At 45.0% G+C, this 18750-nt stretch overlaps 1 protein-coding gene across 1 annotated transcript in view; it reads left to right on the forward strand.

The window, feature by feature from the left end:
• Positions 1-18750, forward strand: part of LOC309552694 (E3 ubiquitin-protein ligase RNF213-like) — a gene marked incomplete at its 5' end in the record, with an annotated part of 1269694 nt that overhangs the window by 1048297 nt on the left and 202647 nt on the right. The window contains one exon of the mRNA XM_082253620.1: positions 18088-18269. Within this exon, the coding sequence (XP_082109746.1) occupies positions 18088-18269 (182 nt within the window). The remainder of the gene's footprint in view (positions 1-18087; positions 18270-18750) is intronic.

An 18750-nucleotide genomic window follows, 5' to 3' on the forward strand; every position in this document is an offset into this window, starting at 1 on the left:
ACCCCCCAAAGATTGTGTTCACTGCACCCCACAAAGATTCTGTTCACTGTACCCCACAAAGATTGTGTTCACTGCACCCCAAAAAGATTGTGTTCACTGTACCCCCCCAAAGATTGTGTTCACTGCACCCCACAAAGATTCTGTTCACTGCACCCCACAAAGGATTTTGTTCACTGCACCCCAAAAAGATTGTGTTCACTGCACCCCAAAAAGGATTTTGATCACTGCACCCCAAAAAGGATGTTGTTCACTGCACCCCAAAAATGATTTTGTTCACTCCACCCCAAAAAGATTGTGTTCACTGCACCCCACAAAGATTGTGTTCACTGCACCCCAAAAAGATTGTGTTCACTGTACCCCCCAAAGATTGTGTTCACTGCACCCCACAAAGATTCTGTTCACTGTACCCCACAAAGATTGTGTTCACTGCACCCCAAAAAGATTGTGTTCACTGCACCCCAAAAAGGATGTTGTTCACTGCACCCCAAAAAGGATGTTGTTCACTCCACCCCAAAAAGATTGTGTTCACTGCACCCCACAAAGATTGTGTTCACTGCACCCCAAAAAGATTGTGTTCACTGCACCCCAAAAATGATTTTGTTCACTGCACCCCAAAAAGGATTTTGTTCACTGCACCCCAAAAAGGATGTTGTTCACTCCACCCCAAAAAGATTGTGTTCACTGCACCCCAAAAAGATTGTGTTCACTGCACCCCACAAAGGATTTTGTTCACTGCACCCCAAAAAGATTGTGTTCACTGCACCCCAAAAAGGATGTTGTTCACTGCACCCCAAAAAGGATTTTGTTCACTGCACCCCAAAAAGATTGTGTTCACTGCACCCCACAAAGGATTTTGTTCACTGCACCCCACAAAGATTGTGTTCACTGCACACCAAAAAGGATTGTGTTCACTGCACCCCAAAAAGATTTTGTTCACTGCACCCCAAAAAGATTGTGTTCACTGCAGCCCAAAAAGATTGTGTTCACTGCAGCCCAAAAAGATTGTGTTCACTGCAGCCCAAAAAGATTGTGTTCACTGCAGCCCAAAAAGATTGTGTTCACTGCAGCTCACACACAGAAAAATGGATGTGGATCACTGACACCTGCCTATCTCCAATCCCACACCACACAGCAATATCGATTGTAGTTTGTAGAACACAGTTTCCCTAAAATTCAGCAGACTCTGTCCCTAACAGGATTGAGAAGAGATCGTAGATCAGGATTGAGTGCAGATTCACCCCACCCCCCACACAGCAATATCGATTGTAGTTTGTAGAAGACACTGACCCTATAATTCAGCAGACTCTATCCCTAAAATGCCTACAACTCGCCCTGCCTAAACACTCCGACCTGTCCCTCAATTCTATCCGGACACAAATGGTTTTTTCCTGCCTATCTTTCCCTAATCAGCAGCCAGCACATTGATGTGTGCTCTGTCCCTTAGCTAAGCAGCAGAATGACGCTGCTGCGGCGGCTGCCTCGAACTTATAAAGACTTGGTCACATGCTTCAGACGGCCAATCACAGCTACTAAGACATTTGCAGGCATGGCTGGGATGGCTTAAGGCACACCAGTTAAACGATTGTTGATTGGCTGTTGAAAGCCCGCCATGAAAAGAGCGCCAAAGCATGCAAAACCCGGAAATAAAACGACCGAACACGGATTTTTACCCGAACATACAGTAAAGTGTCCGTGTCCGTGTTCGGGTAAAAAAAATCCAATTATTCGGTACGAACACGAATAATACAGTCCGTGTTCGCTCAACACTAGTGTTTCACTTGTGCGTGTAGCTGGCACAGATCGACCACGTCCTCTCCTTGCAACAGGAGCTCTACCAGCAGCACCAAGACCCAGGCCACGGCCCTTATTTGACGGTCTCCTCATATTTCTGTAATTTAAGATCTTGCCCTAGAAAGGTGTTTATTGAATAGCGGAACAAAAGAACAACAGTATCGCACGGGTGTATCTCACAGTCAAATATGCAAACTATGCCGCAATTTAATGTTTTTTACACCAAAAGGGTGTATATTGAATAGCGGAATAGGATAAAAAACTGTGTATCTCACACGTACAAACACAGACTAGGCCCGATTAAAGTAGGTAGGAGGAGCTGGGAACAGGAGGCAAACTGAAGCGCCATGCAATCCTTGGCGGGGGAAGGAGATGCGCCAAACTAATTTAAAAGGTGTATCTCACACGTACCGATACAGACTATGCCGTAATTTAATTTTTTACACTCCAAAAGGGTGTCTATTGAATAGCGGAATAGGAAATATGATCAAAAAAAGTGTATGTATCTCACACGTACACAACCACACTAGGCCCCAATTACTATTGTTTGTACCCCTAAAAGGATGGATGAGGAGTAGGAGGAGTATGGAACAGGCAGCACCCTCAAATCTTCAGGAGTATGAGATGAACCCCAAAAACTTGGAAAGGTTGATCTCACACGTACCGACACAGACTATCCCGCAATTTAATTGATCCCCAAAGGTTTTTATTGAATAGCGGAATAGGAAATATGATCAAAAAAAGTGTATGTATCTCACACGTACACAACCACACTAGGCCCCAATTACTATTGTTTGTACCCCTAAAAGGATGGATGAGGAGTAGGAGGAGTATGGAACAGGCAGCACCCTCAAATCTTCAGAAGTATGAGATGAACCTCAAAAACTTGGAAAGGTGGATCTCACACGTACCGACACAGACTATCCCGCAATTTAATTGATCCCCAAAGGTTTTTATTGAATAGCGGAATAGGAAATATGATCAAAAAAAGTGTATGTATCTCACACGTACACAACCACACTAGGCCCCAATTACTATTGTTTGTACCCCTAAAAGGATGGATGAGGAGTAGGAGGAGTATGGAACAGGCAGCACCCTCAAATCTTCAGAAGTATGAGATGAACCCCAAAAACTTGGAAAGGTGGATCTCACACGTACCGACACAGACTATCCTGCAATTCAATTGATCCCCAAAGGTTTTTATTGAATAGCGGAATAGGAAATATGATCAAAAAAAGTGTATGTATCTCACACGTACACAACCACACTAGGCCCCAATTACTATTGTTTGTACCCCTAAAAGGATGGATGAGGAGTAGGAGGAGTATGGAACAGGCAGCACCCTCAAATCTTCAGAAGTATGAGATGAACCTCAAAAACTTGGAAAGGTGGATCTCACACGTACCGACACAGACTATCCCGCAATTTAATTGATCCCCAAAGGTTTTTATTGAATAGCGGAATAGGAAATATGATCAAAAAAAGTGTATGTATCTCACACGTACACAACCACACTAGGCCCCAATTACTATTGTTTGTACCCCTAAAAGGATGGATGAGGAGTAGGAGGAGTATGGAACAGGCAGCACCCTCAAATCTTCAGAAGTATGAGATGAACCCCAAAAACTTGGAAAGGTGGATCTCACACGTACCGACACAGACTATCCCGCAATTTAATTGATCCCCAAAGGTTTTTATTGAATAGCGGAATAGGAAATATGATCAAAAAAAGTGTATGTATCTCACACGTACACAACCACACTAGGCCCCAATTACTATTGTTTGTACCCCTAAAAGGATGGATGAGGAGTAGGAGGAGTATGGAACAGGCAGCACCCTCAAATCTTCAGAAGTATGAGAGTATGAGTATGTGTTCACTGTACCCCACAAAGATTGTGTTCACTGCACCCCAAAAGGATTTTGTTCACTGCACCCCACAAAGATTGTGTTCACTGTACCCCACAAAGATTGTGTTCACTGCACCCAAAAAAGATTGTGTTCACTGCACCCCACAAAGATTGTGTTCACTGCACCCCACAAAGATTGTGTTCACTGCACCCCAAAAGGATTTTGTTCACTGCACACCACAAAGATTGTGTTCACTGCACCCCAAAAGGATTTGGTTCAATGCACCCCCAAAAAGATTGTGTTCACTGCACCCCACAAAGATTGTGTTCACTGTACCCCACAAAGATTGTGTTCACTGCACCCAAAAAAGATTGTGTTCACTGCACCCCACAAAGATTGTGTTCACTGCACCCCACAAAGATTGTGTTCACTGCACCCCAAAAGGATTTTGTTCACTGCACCCCACAAAGATTGTGTTCACTGCACCCCAAAAGGATTTTGTTCACTGCACCCCAAAAAGATTGTGTTCACCTCACCCCACAAAGATTGTGTTCACTGCACCCCAAAAGGATTTTGTTCACTGCACACCACAAATATTGTGTTCACTGCACCCCAAAAGGATTTGGTTCAATGCACCCCAAAAAGATTGTGTTCACTGCACCCCACAAAGATTGTGTTCACTGTACCCCACAAAGATTGTGTTCACTGCACCCAAAAAAGATTGTGTTCACTGCACCCCACAAAGATTGTGTTCACTGCACCCCAAAAGGATTTTGTTCACTGCACCCCACAAAGATTGTGTTCACTGCACCCCAAAAGGATTTTGTTCACTGCACCCCAAAAAGATTGTGTTCACTGCACCCCACAAAGATTGTGTTCACTGCACCCCAAAAGGATTTTGTTCACTGCACCCCACAAAGATTGTGTTCACTGCACCCCAAAAGGATTTTGTTCACTGCACCCCACAAAGATTGTGTTCACTGCACCCCACAAAGATTGTGTTCACTGCACCCCAAAAGGATTTTGTTCACTTCACCCCACAAAGATTGTGTTCACTGCACCCCAAAAGGATTTTGTTCACTGCACCCCACAAAGATTGTGTTCACTGCACCCCACAAAGATTGTGTTAACTGCACCCCAAAAGGATTTTGTTCACTGCACCCCACAAAGATTGTGTTCACTGCACCCCACAAAGGATTTTGTTCACTGCACCCCAAAAAGATTGTGTTCACTGCACCCCACAAAGATTGTGTTCACTGCACCCCAAAAGGATTTTGTTCACTGCACCCCACAAAGATTGTGTTCACTGCACCCCACAAATATTGTGTTCACTGCACCCCAAAAGGATTTTGTTCACTGCACCCCACAAAGATTGTGTTCACTGCACCCCAAAAGGATTTTGTTCACTGCACCCCACAAAGATTGTGTTCACTGCACCCCACAAAGATTGTGTTCACTGCACCCCAAAAGGATTTTGTTCACTGCACCCCACAAAGATTGTGTTCACTGCACCCCACAAATATTGTGTTCACTGCACCCCAAAAGGATTTTGTTCACTGCACCCCACAAAGATTGTGTTCACTGCACCCCAAAAGGATTTTGTTCACTGCACTCCACAAAGATTGTGTTCACTGCACCCCAAAAAGATTGTGTTCACTGCACCCCACAAAGATTGTGTTCACTGCACCCCAAAAGGATTTTGTTCACTGCACCCCACAAAGATTGTGTTCACTGCACCCCAAAAGGATTTTGTTCACTGCACCCCACAAAGATTGTGTTCACTGCACCCCACAAAGGATTTTGTTCACTGCACCCCAAAAAGATTGTGTTCACTGCACCCCACAAAGATTGTGTTCACTGCACCCCAAAAGGATTTTGTTCACTGCACCCCAAAAAGATTGTGTTCACTGCACCAAGATTGTGTTCACTGCACCCCAAAAAGATTGTGTTCACTGCAGCCCACACACAGCAAAATGGATGTGGATCACTGACACCTGCCTATCTCCTATCCCACACCACACAGCAATATCGATTGTAGTTTGTAGAACACACTTTCCCTAAAAATCAACAAACTCTATCCCTAACAGGATTGATAAGAGATCGTAGATCAGGACTAAGTGCAGACCCCACACAGCAATATCGATTGTAGTTTGTAGAACACACTTTCCCTAAAATTCAGCAGACTCTATCCCTAACAGGATTGATAAGAGATCGTAGATCAGGACTAAGTGCAGACCCCACCCCACACAGCAATATCGATTGTAGTTTGTAGAACACACTTTCCCTAAAATTCAGCAGACTCTATCCCTAACAGGATTGAGAAGAGATCGTAGATCAGGACTAAGTGCAGACCCCACCCCACACAGCAATATCGATTGTAGTTTGTAGAACACAATTTCCCTAAAAATCAGCAGCAGCCTCTCCCTAAAATGCCTACAACTCGCCCTGCCTAAAACACTCCGACCTGTCCCTCAATTCTATCCGGACACAAATGTTTTTTTTTCCTGTCTGTCCCTAAAATCAGCAGCCAGCACGTTGATGTGTGCTCTCTCCCTGATCTAAGCAACAGAATGACGCCGCTGCGGCGCTGCCTCGAACTTATAAAGACTTGGTCACATGCTTCAGACGGCCAATCACAGCTACTGATACATTTGCAGGCATGGCTGGGATGGCTTAGGCACACCAGTTAAACGCTTGTTGATTGGCTGTTGAAAGCCCACCATGAAAAGCGCGCCAAAGCATGCAAAACCCGGAAATTAAACGACCGAACACGGATTTTTACCCGAATATACAGTAAAGTGTCCGTGTCCGTGTTCGGGTAAAAAAAATCCAATTATTCGGTACGAACACGAATAATACAGTCCGTGTTCGCTCAACACTAGTCACAGGTTATTGGTACGCCCAGGCCTTGCAATGAAAGTGCCCCTGGAGATGGGGAAGAGCCTGCGAAGTTCTTATCTTCGCTGGGATGTCTCAACTTCGGGACGCCCGTGTGTTGCTAACATTTTTTTTGTCTGACGGCACCCCCACTCAGGGTGGGAGGTCTCCCGTATCAGAGCGGTGCCCACGTTCTCTGGACTGGTGAGTACTACTACCCCTCTGTCCCTGGGACCATGTTTGAGGGGGTGTTATGTGTAGTGATGGATGAACATCGGCCGTGGCGGTTTTCGCGAACGCCAGCCGTGAATTTTCTCAAAAGTCCACGAACCGCGAGTTCGCACCGGGCCCCATTGACTTTAATGGGAGGCGAACTTTAAAAACCTTTAGGTCATATTTGCAGCCACAAAAGACGTACTATGAAAAAGTAAAAAATCCGCGTTTAGGATATTTTAGATTCCTATTATAGCTGGCTGCAGCCTACCTCTAAGACTTTAATCCTAGGATTAATAGTAAAGTAGGAGGGAGGTTATGGCGCTGCCTGTAGCTTCCTAATTGGTTGAGATAAAAAGTGCTATAGTGCAAATAAATAATCAGTGACCTTGTGAAATAAATAGCTGGTGATAAGATAAGGTAATAAATACATATATCCAAAAATATAAATATGTGAAATATCAAATTTGGTGATAAAAAAAGTGAATCTGTGTGATAATGTGATAGAATTATGTCAATAAATATTAGTAATAATTAAGTATAGTGAAAAGGAGTAAACAATGTGTGCGTCATAAAAGGTGTAAAACCAATAGGATGCTAGTTCCAAACTGGCTAAGAGATACTCAATATAAAATGATAAAATAATAAAACAGCAGGGAATCTCACATAAAACCTAGGGTAAAACTTCAGGAATATATATAAAAAATACAAAAACCACTTTCAATCAATGAGATAAAAAAATTAACGCTGGATGTACACAGTCCCACAATAGGTGTCCAATAGCGTATAATCCACAGAGTAAAAATATGACCGTCACAAATAACTCTGGTATGGAGAGAAAACAATTTCCCAACAAGGTGACTTCAGTGCAGGTGTTCCAGTAATTCCTTAAGGTGCTGGCTATGGTGATCACTCAGTGCTCCCCATGTCCCCTATGCCGCACTCACCAGAAATGATTACCCCTGCAGGGGTGACAAGCCTTGGGTATAGTATCGCCTCTGATGTCTCCGGATACCATAAGGATTCCGGCGTCCCGGAAGTGCGCGATCGATGTTGTTTTCTTTCTGCTTGTGACATTCGTTTGTATTGTGAGTATTATTCTTTGAGATTTAATAAATTTATCAGACAATACTACTCTATGTGAGGCCCTTTCTTCCCCATATACATCTACGGAGTACATATGCAGTGTACAGTAAGAGTGGACTCGGGCAGGCTATAGGACAGCGTACAGGGTAGAGAGGATCGGCCAGAGAATCCTTATGGTATCCGGAGACATCAGAGGCGATACTATACCCAAGGCTTGTCACCCCTGCAGGGGTAATCATTTCTGGTGAGTGCGGCATAGGGGACATGGGGAGCACTGAGTGATCACCATAACCAGCACCTTAAGGAATTACTGGAACACCTGCACTGAAGTCACCTTGTTGGGAAATTGTTTTCTCTCCATACCAGAGTTATTTGTGACGGTCATATTTTTACTCTGTGGATTATAAGCTATTGGACACCTATTGTGGGACTGTGTACATCCAGCGTTAATTTTTTATCTCATTGATTGAAAGTGGTTTTTGTATTTTTTATATACGTATATTCCTGCATTTTACCCTAGGTTTTATGTGAGATTCCCTGCTGTTTTATTATTTTATCATTTTATATTGAGTATCTCTTAGCCAGTTTGGAACTAGCATCCTATTGGTTTTACACCTTTTATGACGCACACATTGTTTACTCCTTTTCACTATACTTAATTAATATTTAACTTAACTAATATTTATTGACATAATTCTATCACATTATCACACGGATTCACTTTTTTTTATCACCAAATTTGATATTTCACATATTTATATTTTTGGATATATGTATTTATTACCTTATCTTATCACCAGCTATTTATTTCACAAGGTCACTGATTATTTATTTGCACTATAGCACTTTTTATCTCAACCAATTAGGAAGCTACAGGCAGCGCCATAACCTCCCTCCTACTCTATCACAAAAGATGTACTAGCTGTGCACAAATAGTCCCAGCACATGGACAATGTCATAACAGAAGTATTGCAATTGAAAAAGTTGCCCTAATTTTTTTTTTTTTTTTTTTTTACAGCAAAAAATATATATTTTTTTTCATAAATCAGCCAGAACTGACAGCAGCCGGTAAATACATTGTCTAATACTTATAGGGTCCATTCACATTGACAGAGCGATTTGTGTGTGACTGCAGCCGATCTCTAACTGCCCCTAAAGCAACCACTGGATACCTGCCCCTATAGTAAAGAGACTGTAATAGACCCTATAACAACATTGGAGCATTTTAAATGACTTTTGTGGACATTGACAAAGCGATTTCTGTGTCACTGCAGCCGATCTCTAACTGCCCCTAAAGCAACCTCAGGATACCTGGCCCTATAGTAAAGAGACTGTAATAGACCCTATAACAACATTGGAGCATTTTAAATGACTTTTGTGGACATTGATAAAGTGATTGGTGTGTGACTGCAGCCGATCTCTAACTGCCCCTAAAGCAACCACAGGATACCTGGCCCTATAGTAAAAAGACTGTAATAGACCCTAAAACGACATTGGAGCATTTTAAATGACTTTTGTGGACTTTGACAAAGCGATTTCTGTGTGACTGCAGCCGATCTCTAACTGCCCCTAAAGCAACCACAGGATACCTGGCCCTATAGCAAAGAGACTGTAATAGACCCTATAACAACATTGGAGCATTTTAAATGACTTTTTTGGACATTGACAAAGCGATTTCTGTGTGACTGCAGCCGATATCTAACCGTCCCTAAAGCAACCACAGGATACCTGGCCCTATAGTAAAGAGACTGTAATAGACCCTAAAACGACATTGGAGCATTTTAAATGACTTTGGTGCTGGAATGTTTCAATTGGCTGTCCCGTTCCACCTGACGGCTGTGTCACGGGTCAAAGATCTCCCCAATGTAAACAAATATGGCCGCGAACGACGCCATGTGTCCGAAAACTTGGCGGGTAGCGAACAAGCAAAATTCACCGCGAACCGACCGCCGGGCGAACCGCAAGGCCATCTCTAGTTATGTGGGCCCACTCTGGGGATGGCAGTACATGTGAGTTTTTCTGTAATATCCACCTCATGGCTGTGGGGAATGGTCCCTTGTTTTTCTCCCTTCCCTGCCCTGCGAGGGCGCTTTTGCGGTACTGACCGCCATGCTGGAGGGTGTGGGGGCTTCCTACTTCCCGGGGGTGCTCTGTGGAGTTCCCAGTGGGGGCCAGTGCAGGCGTTTACTGCTGCGTTTGGTGCTGTTCGCACGGCCGCCATTTTGGGTTTGGGCAGGCTGTTTGGGCCTCATAGTGTGGGCAGCAGCCATTTTCTATCATCATTTTGGCGCCAGTTGGGCGTCATCTTAAGTGTGGGCAAATGTCTTTTAAGGGCAGAGGCCATTTTCTCAGTGCTTTCTCTCCATAGACTTCTATCAGGCACCATTTTCTTGTAGCTCAGGGCGGGCTTTTGCCTCTAGTGGCGTGAGGTCACTTCCTCCTTTACCTCAGCGGCAAGTATAGAGACACTGTGGGGGGATTTTACTGTTTTGTCTGGCCTGTATTCCTGCTAGCACTCATTTTTCTTGGTGACTTTAGCTGGGGAAAGGGTCTCCACCTGTAGTGCAGTTTGCGGTGGGGGTCCACGGGAACCGCCGTTTTAAAGGGCCAGCGTCATTAAATTTTCACATTGCTATTATGGAGTCCCAGGATAGCATCAAAAGTGGATCTGCTGATGTCTGAACGCACTTCTAAAAAACGGCCTATGCCCTCTAAGTCTTCTGACTCAGAGCCTGAATTTGGGTCCACGGACAACGTCCCCCCTGAGGGGTCCCTGTCCTCTCAGTCAGATGTGGAGGAGGAGGACTTGTCCTCTGTGACAGCACGAAACCGCGCTGCGGTGGACGCACTTAACAGCTACATTAAGGAGACTTTAAATCTTGATGATGAGCCCCCCTGACGGGTAAGCGGGTTTCCTTTGGGACCCGCAAGGCCCAGAAGTCGGGGCAGGTTTTTCCTTGTCCCGAGGAGTTTCATGAAACAGTGAATGACCAATGATGTCGCATTAAGCATATGCTGGTGGTGCCTAAGAGATTTAAGTACAGTTATCCCCTTTGCGGATTCGGTTGATTCTCGCTGGACTGTGGCTCCTAAGGTGGACCACACTGTTTCCATACTTAATAAATCCACTTTGATGCCCGTGGAAGACTCCCCGGTGTTTAAGGGCCCAGCGGATAGACAGGAGGAGACACTTTCCCGCCACATGTATTTGGTGGCGGGTTCCCTGCTGAAACCTGTGTTTGCTTTGGTGATGGTCTCTCAGGCTAATGCGGAGTGGTCCAAGGCGCTTAGGCGCACTTTGGTAGCAGAGTCGGTCTCTCCAGCTTCGCTGGATATGGTGGATCAATTGGCCAAGGCTGTGATGTACCTGTGTGACGCGGCCTTAGATGAGGCCACTTTGGTCGCACGGCTGTCCGCAGTCGGGATTGCGATCCGCCACATTATTTGGCTGAAAAGCTGGTCGGACGACCACGCTTCTAAAAAGACAGTGACTGATATCCCTTATGCAGGGAATCGTCTTTTTGGGGACACTCTGGATGAGCTGATCAAAGGGCTTACTGGGGAGTACTCTTTTGCCCCAAGCCTCAAAGGGAAAATCTCCCCGCGCTGGGCGGGGTCCCTCTTTTAAGACTATCCGGGGCTCCTTTCGTGCCGTCGGGGCACAGAAAATGGAAAGTCCTTCAAGGCCTCAGGCGGCCACAAGAAGTCTTGGGCGGGTAAGTCCAAAACCGGCCAGGCTGGTTCAGCAACCCAGTCTGCCTCTTCCTGAAGGGACGCCCTCACCCGTCTCAGGGGTGGGGGGACGTCTGCGTTGTTTTCCCGAGCCCTGGTTGTCCAAGATTCAGAACAGGTGGGTTCACAAACTAATTCGTTCAGGGTACAAGATCGAGTTTCGATCTCGCCCCGCAGACAGGTTCTTTCCATCAAATCTCCATCTGACTCCCGATCGTTTCCAGGATCTCAAAAGGGCGGTTCAAGATCTTCTCGCCCAAGGGGTCATCATGCAGGTCCCTTCGCGGGACAGGTTTCGAGGGTTTTACTCCAGTCTGTTCACGGTGCCCAGAAAAGAGGGCAAGGTGCGTCCGATTTTGGACCTAAAACTCCTGAACCCGCTTCGTGCAGGTGCAGAAGTTCCAGGTGGAATCCATCCGGTAGTTGGTGGCATCTTTGGGTCCAGGGGACTTCCTGGCCTCCATCGACCTAAAGGATGCGTATCTGCACATCCCTATTTACGAGGGTCATCAGCGGTATCTCTGCATCACAATCGCAGAGGAGCATTATCAGTTTGTGGCGTTGCCCTTCAGTCTCGCTTCAGCTCCAAGGGTGTTCACCAAGGTTTTGGCTCCTGTGTTGGCGCTGCTGCGTGTGCAGGGGATTGCGGTCCTCGGCTATCTGGACGACCTCCTGTTAAGGTCGAGCTCGAGTGCCACACTGTTGAGCGATCTGTCAGTCACGGTTCAGAAGCTCCAGGAATTCGGGTGGACCATCAATTTTCAGAAGTCGGCTCTGACCCCTTCGGTTCGTCTCCCCTACCTGGGGATGATCCTAGACTCCGCTCAGGTGAAGATCTTTCTTCCTGAGGACAAACTCCGGACCCTGCAGAACGAGATCGGGTCCCTCAGGGATGACAATCTCTCCTCTCTTCGGACCTGTATGCGGTCCCTGGGTCTAATGGTGTCGGTTTTCGAGGCGATTCCGTTTGCTCAGTTTCACATGAGAACTCTACAAACAGAGATTCTTGCCAGGTGGGACAGACATCCTCAGTCTTTGGACAGGAGGTTTTCTCTGAGCCACCAAGTGAGATTGGACCTTTTGTGGTGGCTCCAGTCACCAACTTTGACACAAGGCAAGTCCTTTCCGGCCATTATTGTGGAAGGTGCTCACCACGGATGCCAGCCTGTTGGGCTGGGGTGAAGTTCTGGGCATGCTTTGTGCCCATGGGACGTGGTCGGAGGAGGAGTCCTCCCTGCCGATAAACGTCTTGGAGCTCTGGACAATCAAGCTCTGTCTGCTCCGTTGGATGGCTCGGCTTCAGGGCTGCCCTGTTCGAGTGCAGAGGGACAAGGCCACGGCGGTGGCTTACATCAATCACCAAGGGGGCACCAGGAGTGCCAGGGCGGCCAAGGAAGTGGCCGAGATTCTGTTGTGGGACGAGACGCATTTCCGGCAATTTCAGCCTTTCACATTTCAGATGTGGAGAACTGGTGGACTATCTGAGTTGCCAGACCCTGGACCATGGAGAACATGTCCCTACATCCAGGGGTGTTTCACCTTCTGTGTGTCCGGTGGGGGTCTCGGACACGTTAGTGGTGCCTTGGCATCGGTATCGGCTGATATATGCCTTCTCCCTGATTCAACTGTTGTCCAGGTTCCTCTGCAGGTTAGCCTTGGCACGGATGATGGTGATTCTGGTGGCCCCGGACTGGCCACGTCAAGAACATCTTCTGTTTCAAGGGCCGATCTTCCATCCTGCTTTACAGTCGCTGGCTTTGACGGCGTGGCTGTTGAAAGCCAAGTCCTGAGAGACAGGGGTCTCCCACCGGCTGTCCTTTCTACCTTACTGAAGGCTAGAAAAGCTACTTCTAGGAAAATGTATCATCGTACCTGGAGGGCATATATTGCCTGGTGTGAGTTGCAAGGGTTTCATCTGTGCTCCTTTTTGGTGGCGAGGGTTTTGGCCTTCCTGCAAAATGGGGTGGATCAGCGCTTGGCGCTGACCACAATTAAGGGTCAGTTGTCAGCCTTGGCCATTCTTTTCCAGCATCCCTTGGCGACTAATTCGTTAATTTGCACCTTTATTCAAGGGGTGCAGCATCTGGCTCCTCCGAGGAAGGCTCCTTTTCCTCCCTGGGACCTAAATTTGGTCCTGTCTGTTTTGCAACGGCCTCCCTTTGAGAACATCAGGGAGATTCCTCTGCCTGTATTGTCACAGAAGGTTGCTTTTCTGGTGTCAGTCACATCTGCTCGCAGAGTGTCTAAGTTGGCGGCTCTGTCTTGCCGCTCCCCCTATCTGATTGTTCATAAGGATAAAGTGGTCTTGCGACCCAATCAGTGTTTTCTTCCTAAGGTGGTTTCGGCTTTCCACCTCAATGAGGATATTGTGTTGCCTTCACTTTGTGCGAAGCCCAAGCTTCCAAAGGAGTTTGCCTTGCATTCCTTGGATGTGGTCCGGGCGATCAGGGTTTACCTATCAGCCACGGAGTCTTTCAGGAAGTCGGATTGCCTGTTCGTCCTTCCAGAGGGACCTCGAAAGGGTGCAGCAGCGTCTGCAGCAACCATTTCCAAATGGATCAGACAGACAATTGTGCAGGCCTATTTGATTAAGGGTCAGGTTCCGCCTTTCCCTGTCAAGGCACACTCTACTAGAGCCGTTCGTGCGTCTTGGGCTTTTTTCGCTATCAGGCATCAGTGGCTCAAGTGTGCAAAGTGGCGACATGGTCGTCTGTGCACACCTTTACTAAGTTTTACAAATTTGATGTGTTGGCATCCTCTGATGCTTCTTTTGGCCGCAAGGTTTTAAGAAAGGCAGTGGTCTAAAGAGACATGCAATTTTTTCCTGTGTCTTCTTATTGGGGTTTATTTTCTTTTTCTCCTGGGCTAGCTCCTGTTGAGCTTTGGTTGCCCCGTTGGCTCAGTAAAGTTTTTTTCTCTGGCCTGGGTGCTGCGTTGCCTATTTAGAAGGTTGCGTCTTCCCACCCCTCACACCTGCACTGTTTTGAGACGTCCCAATCGTGAAGACTGTATAAGTGGGCGGCGACTGTCAGACGACGTAAGAGAAAATACAATTTTCTCTGAGTCCTCTGACAGTCACCGCCCCCACCCCTCTTTTTGGGGTTGACGGTTTTTCATGGACTGCTTGCTACAAACTGGAGTAGAGTGATACTGGCTGAGGGATATTGGCTAGAGGGACGGCCCCCTGTAGGTGTGTCTATATGTAAAAGTTTGTTTGTACTAACAAAGTTACTGCCTAGCTTGCTCCTGCGGAGGGCGCCAATACCCAATCGTGAAGACTGTATAAGTGGGCGGCGACTGACAGAGGATTCAGAATTTTACGGTAAGGTCTTACAAAAATTCTATTTTTTTCAAGTTGTTGGGGCAAAACCAACAGAGCAACTTCAAAGAGCACCTATAGTGTTAGCGAAAGTAACATTCTGTAAAAGAGACACATGAAAAGGTAACTGCTACTCTTTTTATTCATAAAATATGGAGGCTTATTTATGGATATTTTTATGGGAACCTGCACTTCTGGTTTACAGTGAAACTGCTGTTACCCCCAAAGTTTCCCAAAGCTATTTCCTGTAATAGAAGATGAATTGCACTAACCTCTTCAGTGGCCCATGTCTCCTTTCATCTCTCCATTGAAGTTTCTACAGCCTATGTCAGACTCTTAGCACAGTTGTAGTCTGAGTATTTCTGTGGCTTCTGACATCACAGAGGACGCAAGGCATGCAACAGCAAAAGGCTAGAGACTGAAAGCATTTCAAAAGATTTGGAAACTGGGAGCCTGTTTCAGGAGATGATAATATGCAGGCAACATGGTACTTGGGGCTGCTAGAGATCACGGCTATTACAGCCCTTCCACATTTGTGGTTCCTGCTGTCCCTTCAAAATGTACTTGTGCAACATTCGATATTAAAGATTAGAGATGGGCCGAACACCCCCCTGTTCAGTTCGCACCAGAACTCCTGAACAGAGAAAAAGTTCTGACCCAAACGGTGAACCCTATTAAAGTCTACGGTACCCGAACTTGAAAAATCAAAAGTCCCCATTTTGAAGGCTTATATGCAAGTTATTCGCCATTGAAAGGGTATGGGGGGGTCCAGGTACTGCCCTATGGGACATGTATCAATGCAAATTTTTTTTGTTGTTGAAAAGATTGTTTTTTCAGGAGCAGTGATTTTAACCACTTGGCGACCACCCCACTCAGACTGCGGTAGGGTGGCTCAGCTGCGCATAATCAAGTAGTTCTACGTGAATATGTGCATACGGTCTCGGCGGCACGTGCGCGGCGCCGCACCTGAGCTCCCACTGTGGTTAGACACAGCGGGAGGCAGACCGCGGGAGGAGCAGGCTCGATCACCGCCGGCCTCCCGCAATCTTCGACTAGTCTGACAGGAGAGCCGTCTGGAATGTTAACAATGCAAGACGGCTCTCTTGTCAGAGAGGCAAGGAAAGATTGTGTGATTCAGCTAGGCTGAATCACTGATCTCTCTCTGCCTCTGTTAAATCTATCCCTCTCACAGTTAGAAAGCACATATAGGGAACACATTTAACCCCTTGATCACCCCTAGTGTTAACCCCTTCCCTGTCAGTGTCATTTATACAGTAACAGTGCATATTATTTAGCACTGATCACTGTATTAATGTCACTGGTCCCCAAAAAGTGCCACTTAGTGTCAGATTTGTCCACCTCAATGTTGCAGTCCTGATAAAAATCGCTGATCGCCGCCATTACTAATGTAAAAAAATAATAAAAGTCTAAGTCTAAAAATCTATCCCATAGTTTGCAAAAGCTATAACTTTTGTGCAAACCATTTATTATACGCTTTTTGGGATTTTGTTTTTACCAAATATATGTAGTAGAATACAGATTGGCCTAAACTGATAAAAAATTTGATTTTTTAAATTTTTTTATTGGAAATGTATTATAGCAGAAAGTAAAAAATATTGTTTTTTTTTTCACAATTGTCGCTCTTTTTTTATTTATAGCCCAACAACTAAAAACCACAGAGGTGATTAAATACCACCAAAAGAAAGCTCTATTTGTGGAACAAAAAGGACATACATTTTATTTGGGTACAGTTTCGCGCGACCACATAATTGTCAGTTAAAGCAAGGCAGTGCCAAATCGCAAAAAATGGCCTGGTCATTAAGGGGTAAAACCTTCCGGCGCTAAGGTGGTTAATGATGCTTAAAGTGAAACAATAAAGGAAAGGAAAGCCCGGACCCGCACCTTAGCAACCATCTATTTACTGCGCCCTGATTCGGCAAAGCTTTGCAAAGTGCATTGCAGGGCGTTCGGTGGAGCAAACACCCGCTGAATGCCCTGCAAATTTGGGTGTTTGCCGAATGGGTGAACAGGCGATGTTTGGGCCAAACTTTTGATCGGCCTGAAATGTTCACCCATAATAGGATAATAGGAAAGGGAAGGACAGAACAAAAAATCCAAACTTTTCATTGGCCAGAGTAAGCACCAAAACAGACAACTGACTGAAAGGGGCCCAAAGGGCTGCACATTAAGTACCAAAGAGCCATGTGCATTCCCCAGTTCTCAGGTTGAGCACCAAGTCTTTAGCACGGAGTATTGAATGCCTGTGTTCTCCAATGCATGCTGTAGTTCTGTCCCATGACCCCAACATCACTACAGGGCAGAGGTGGGGGACTTGAGTCTCATGACTTGACTTAAGTCAGACTTAAGTCACCAGTTTGAAGACTTGAGACTTGCTTGACTAAAATTAATAAAAGACTCGACTTGACTTTGACTTGGTATTCATGACTTGAGACTTGACTTTGACTTGAGACATATGACTCGAAATGACTTTACTTTTTTAAGTTATTAAATATTTGCCCTTTCTCAAGCAAAATGAATGTGCCTGTTATGTTTCTGACACCACAGTCACTTAAAACACCTCAGTGTGTTCTGATTTTTAGGACACTGGCTGTTTAACAATGGAAGTACTTAACATGTTTTTAGTGACTGTGGTGTTGAAACATGACCGAACTAAGGATTTTGAGCTGTTTGGGCATTCAAAGTGTTTCTTTAATATGCCAAGAAAAAAAGCACTGAGCAGTTTTGTTAATGTTGAAAATAAAACAAAACCTTTCCTGACCACTGACTTTTAACTAATTTAAAGGTGAAAATTGGGGTAGATCAGTATTTTGACTTGATTTGTGACTTAACTGAGATAAATGACTTCACTTGACTTGCTTGACTTCTAGCAGGGACTTGACTTGACTTGCTTGCTTTTCACCACAGTAACTTGGGACTTGCTTGAGACTTGAAGGTTAAGACTGAGATTTGCTTGTGACTTGCACACGTGTGACTTACTCCCATGTCTGCTACAGGGTACACATTTATATTATATTTTAGCTCAATATGGTTGTGTAAAGCATCAAGATATAATAGTGTTTAGAAATGTATATAGAAATGATCGCATTGAGCAATAGGCAGGGCCCGCAGGCAAAGTGAATTTATTTATATTGCTCAAATGTTTCTAGGTGCAAATCATTTTACTAATAAGACACTTTGGTTAAATATTATTCTTATTTCAGGTTCTTGACATCTTTGCTGCCATCGCTTGTCTAGAAACATTGAAGCAGACTGTGCAAACTCTAAATCCACAGGAATGGATGCAACAAGTTAAAAACATTCAAATGCCAATTGAACTAATCTGTTCAGAAGGATATTTACAGGGATACAGTTCTTGGTGCCAAACAGGAATCAGACAAATCAGGTACTTTTTTGCTATATAAACAGTTAATGTTTCCATGTCAAAGGATTTATAGTAATGTTAAGCCAGTTCTGTGATGCAGGCATCCCTTCCAGACAGAATAGAGAAGTTTATGACCCACCATTTTCCTCTTTGTAAAAAAGGCATACTACTTGGTCGCCGTTTTGCTCCCAGCGTAAATATGGTCCCCAGTGCAAAAAATTGCTTAAAAAAAAGTATACAGTGCTATGGATAATAATAATAATAATAAATAGTAAATACAGCAGCTAAGTAAAGTATTTACAACAGCTAAGTAAATAGTAAATACAACACTATTGCAATATAACACCATTTTACAAAGTGGCCAGTGCAATATAAAACAAACTGCATCAATCTATTCCAATGTTTGTGTAACATACAAAATGTATCAGTTCATTCCAGTTTATGTCAAACAATCTTTAAAAAGTCCACCAATTAATATCAAAGCTATTCAACAGACTCTGTG

The sequence above is a fragment of the Pelophylax lessonae genome, assembly GCF_965119305.1.
Source record: "Pelophylax lessonae genome assembly, chromosome: 4".
Lineage (NCBI taxonomy): Eukaryota > Metazoa > Chordata > Amphibia > Anura > Ranidae > Pelophylax > Pelophylax lessonae.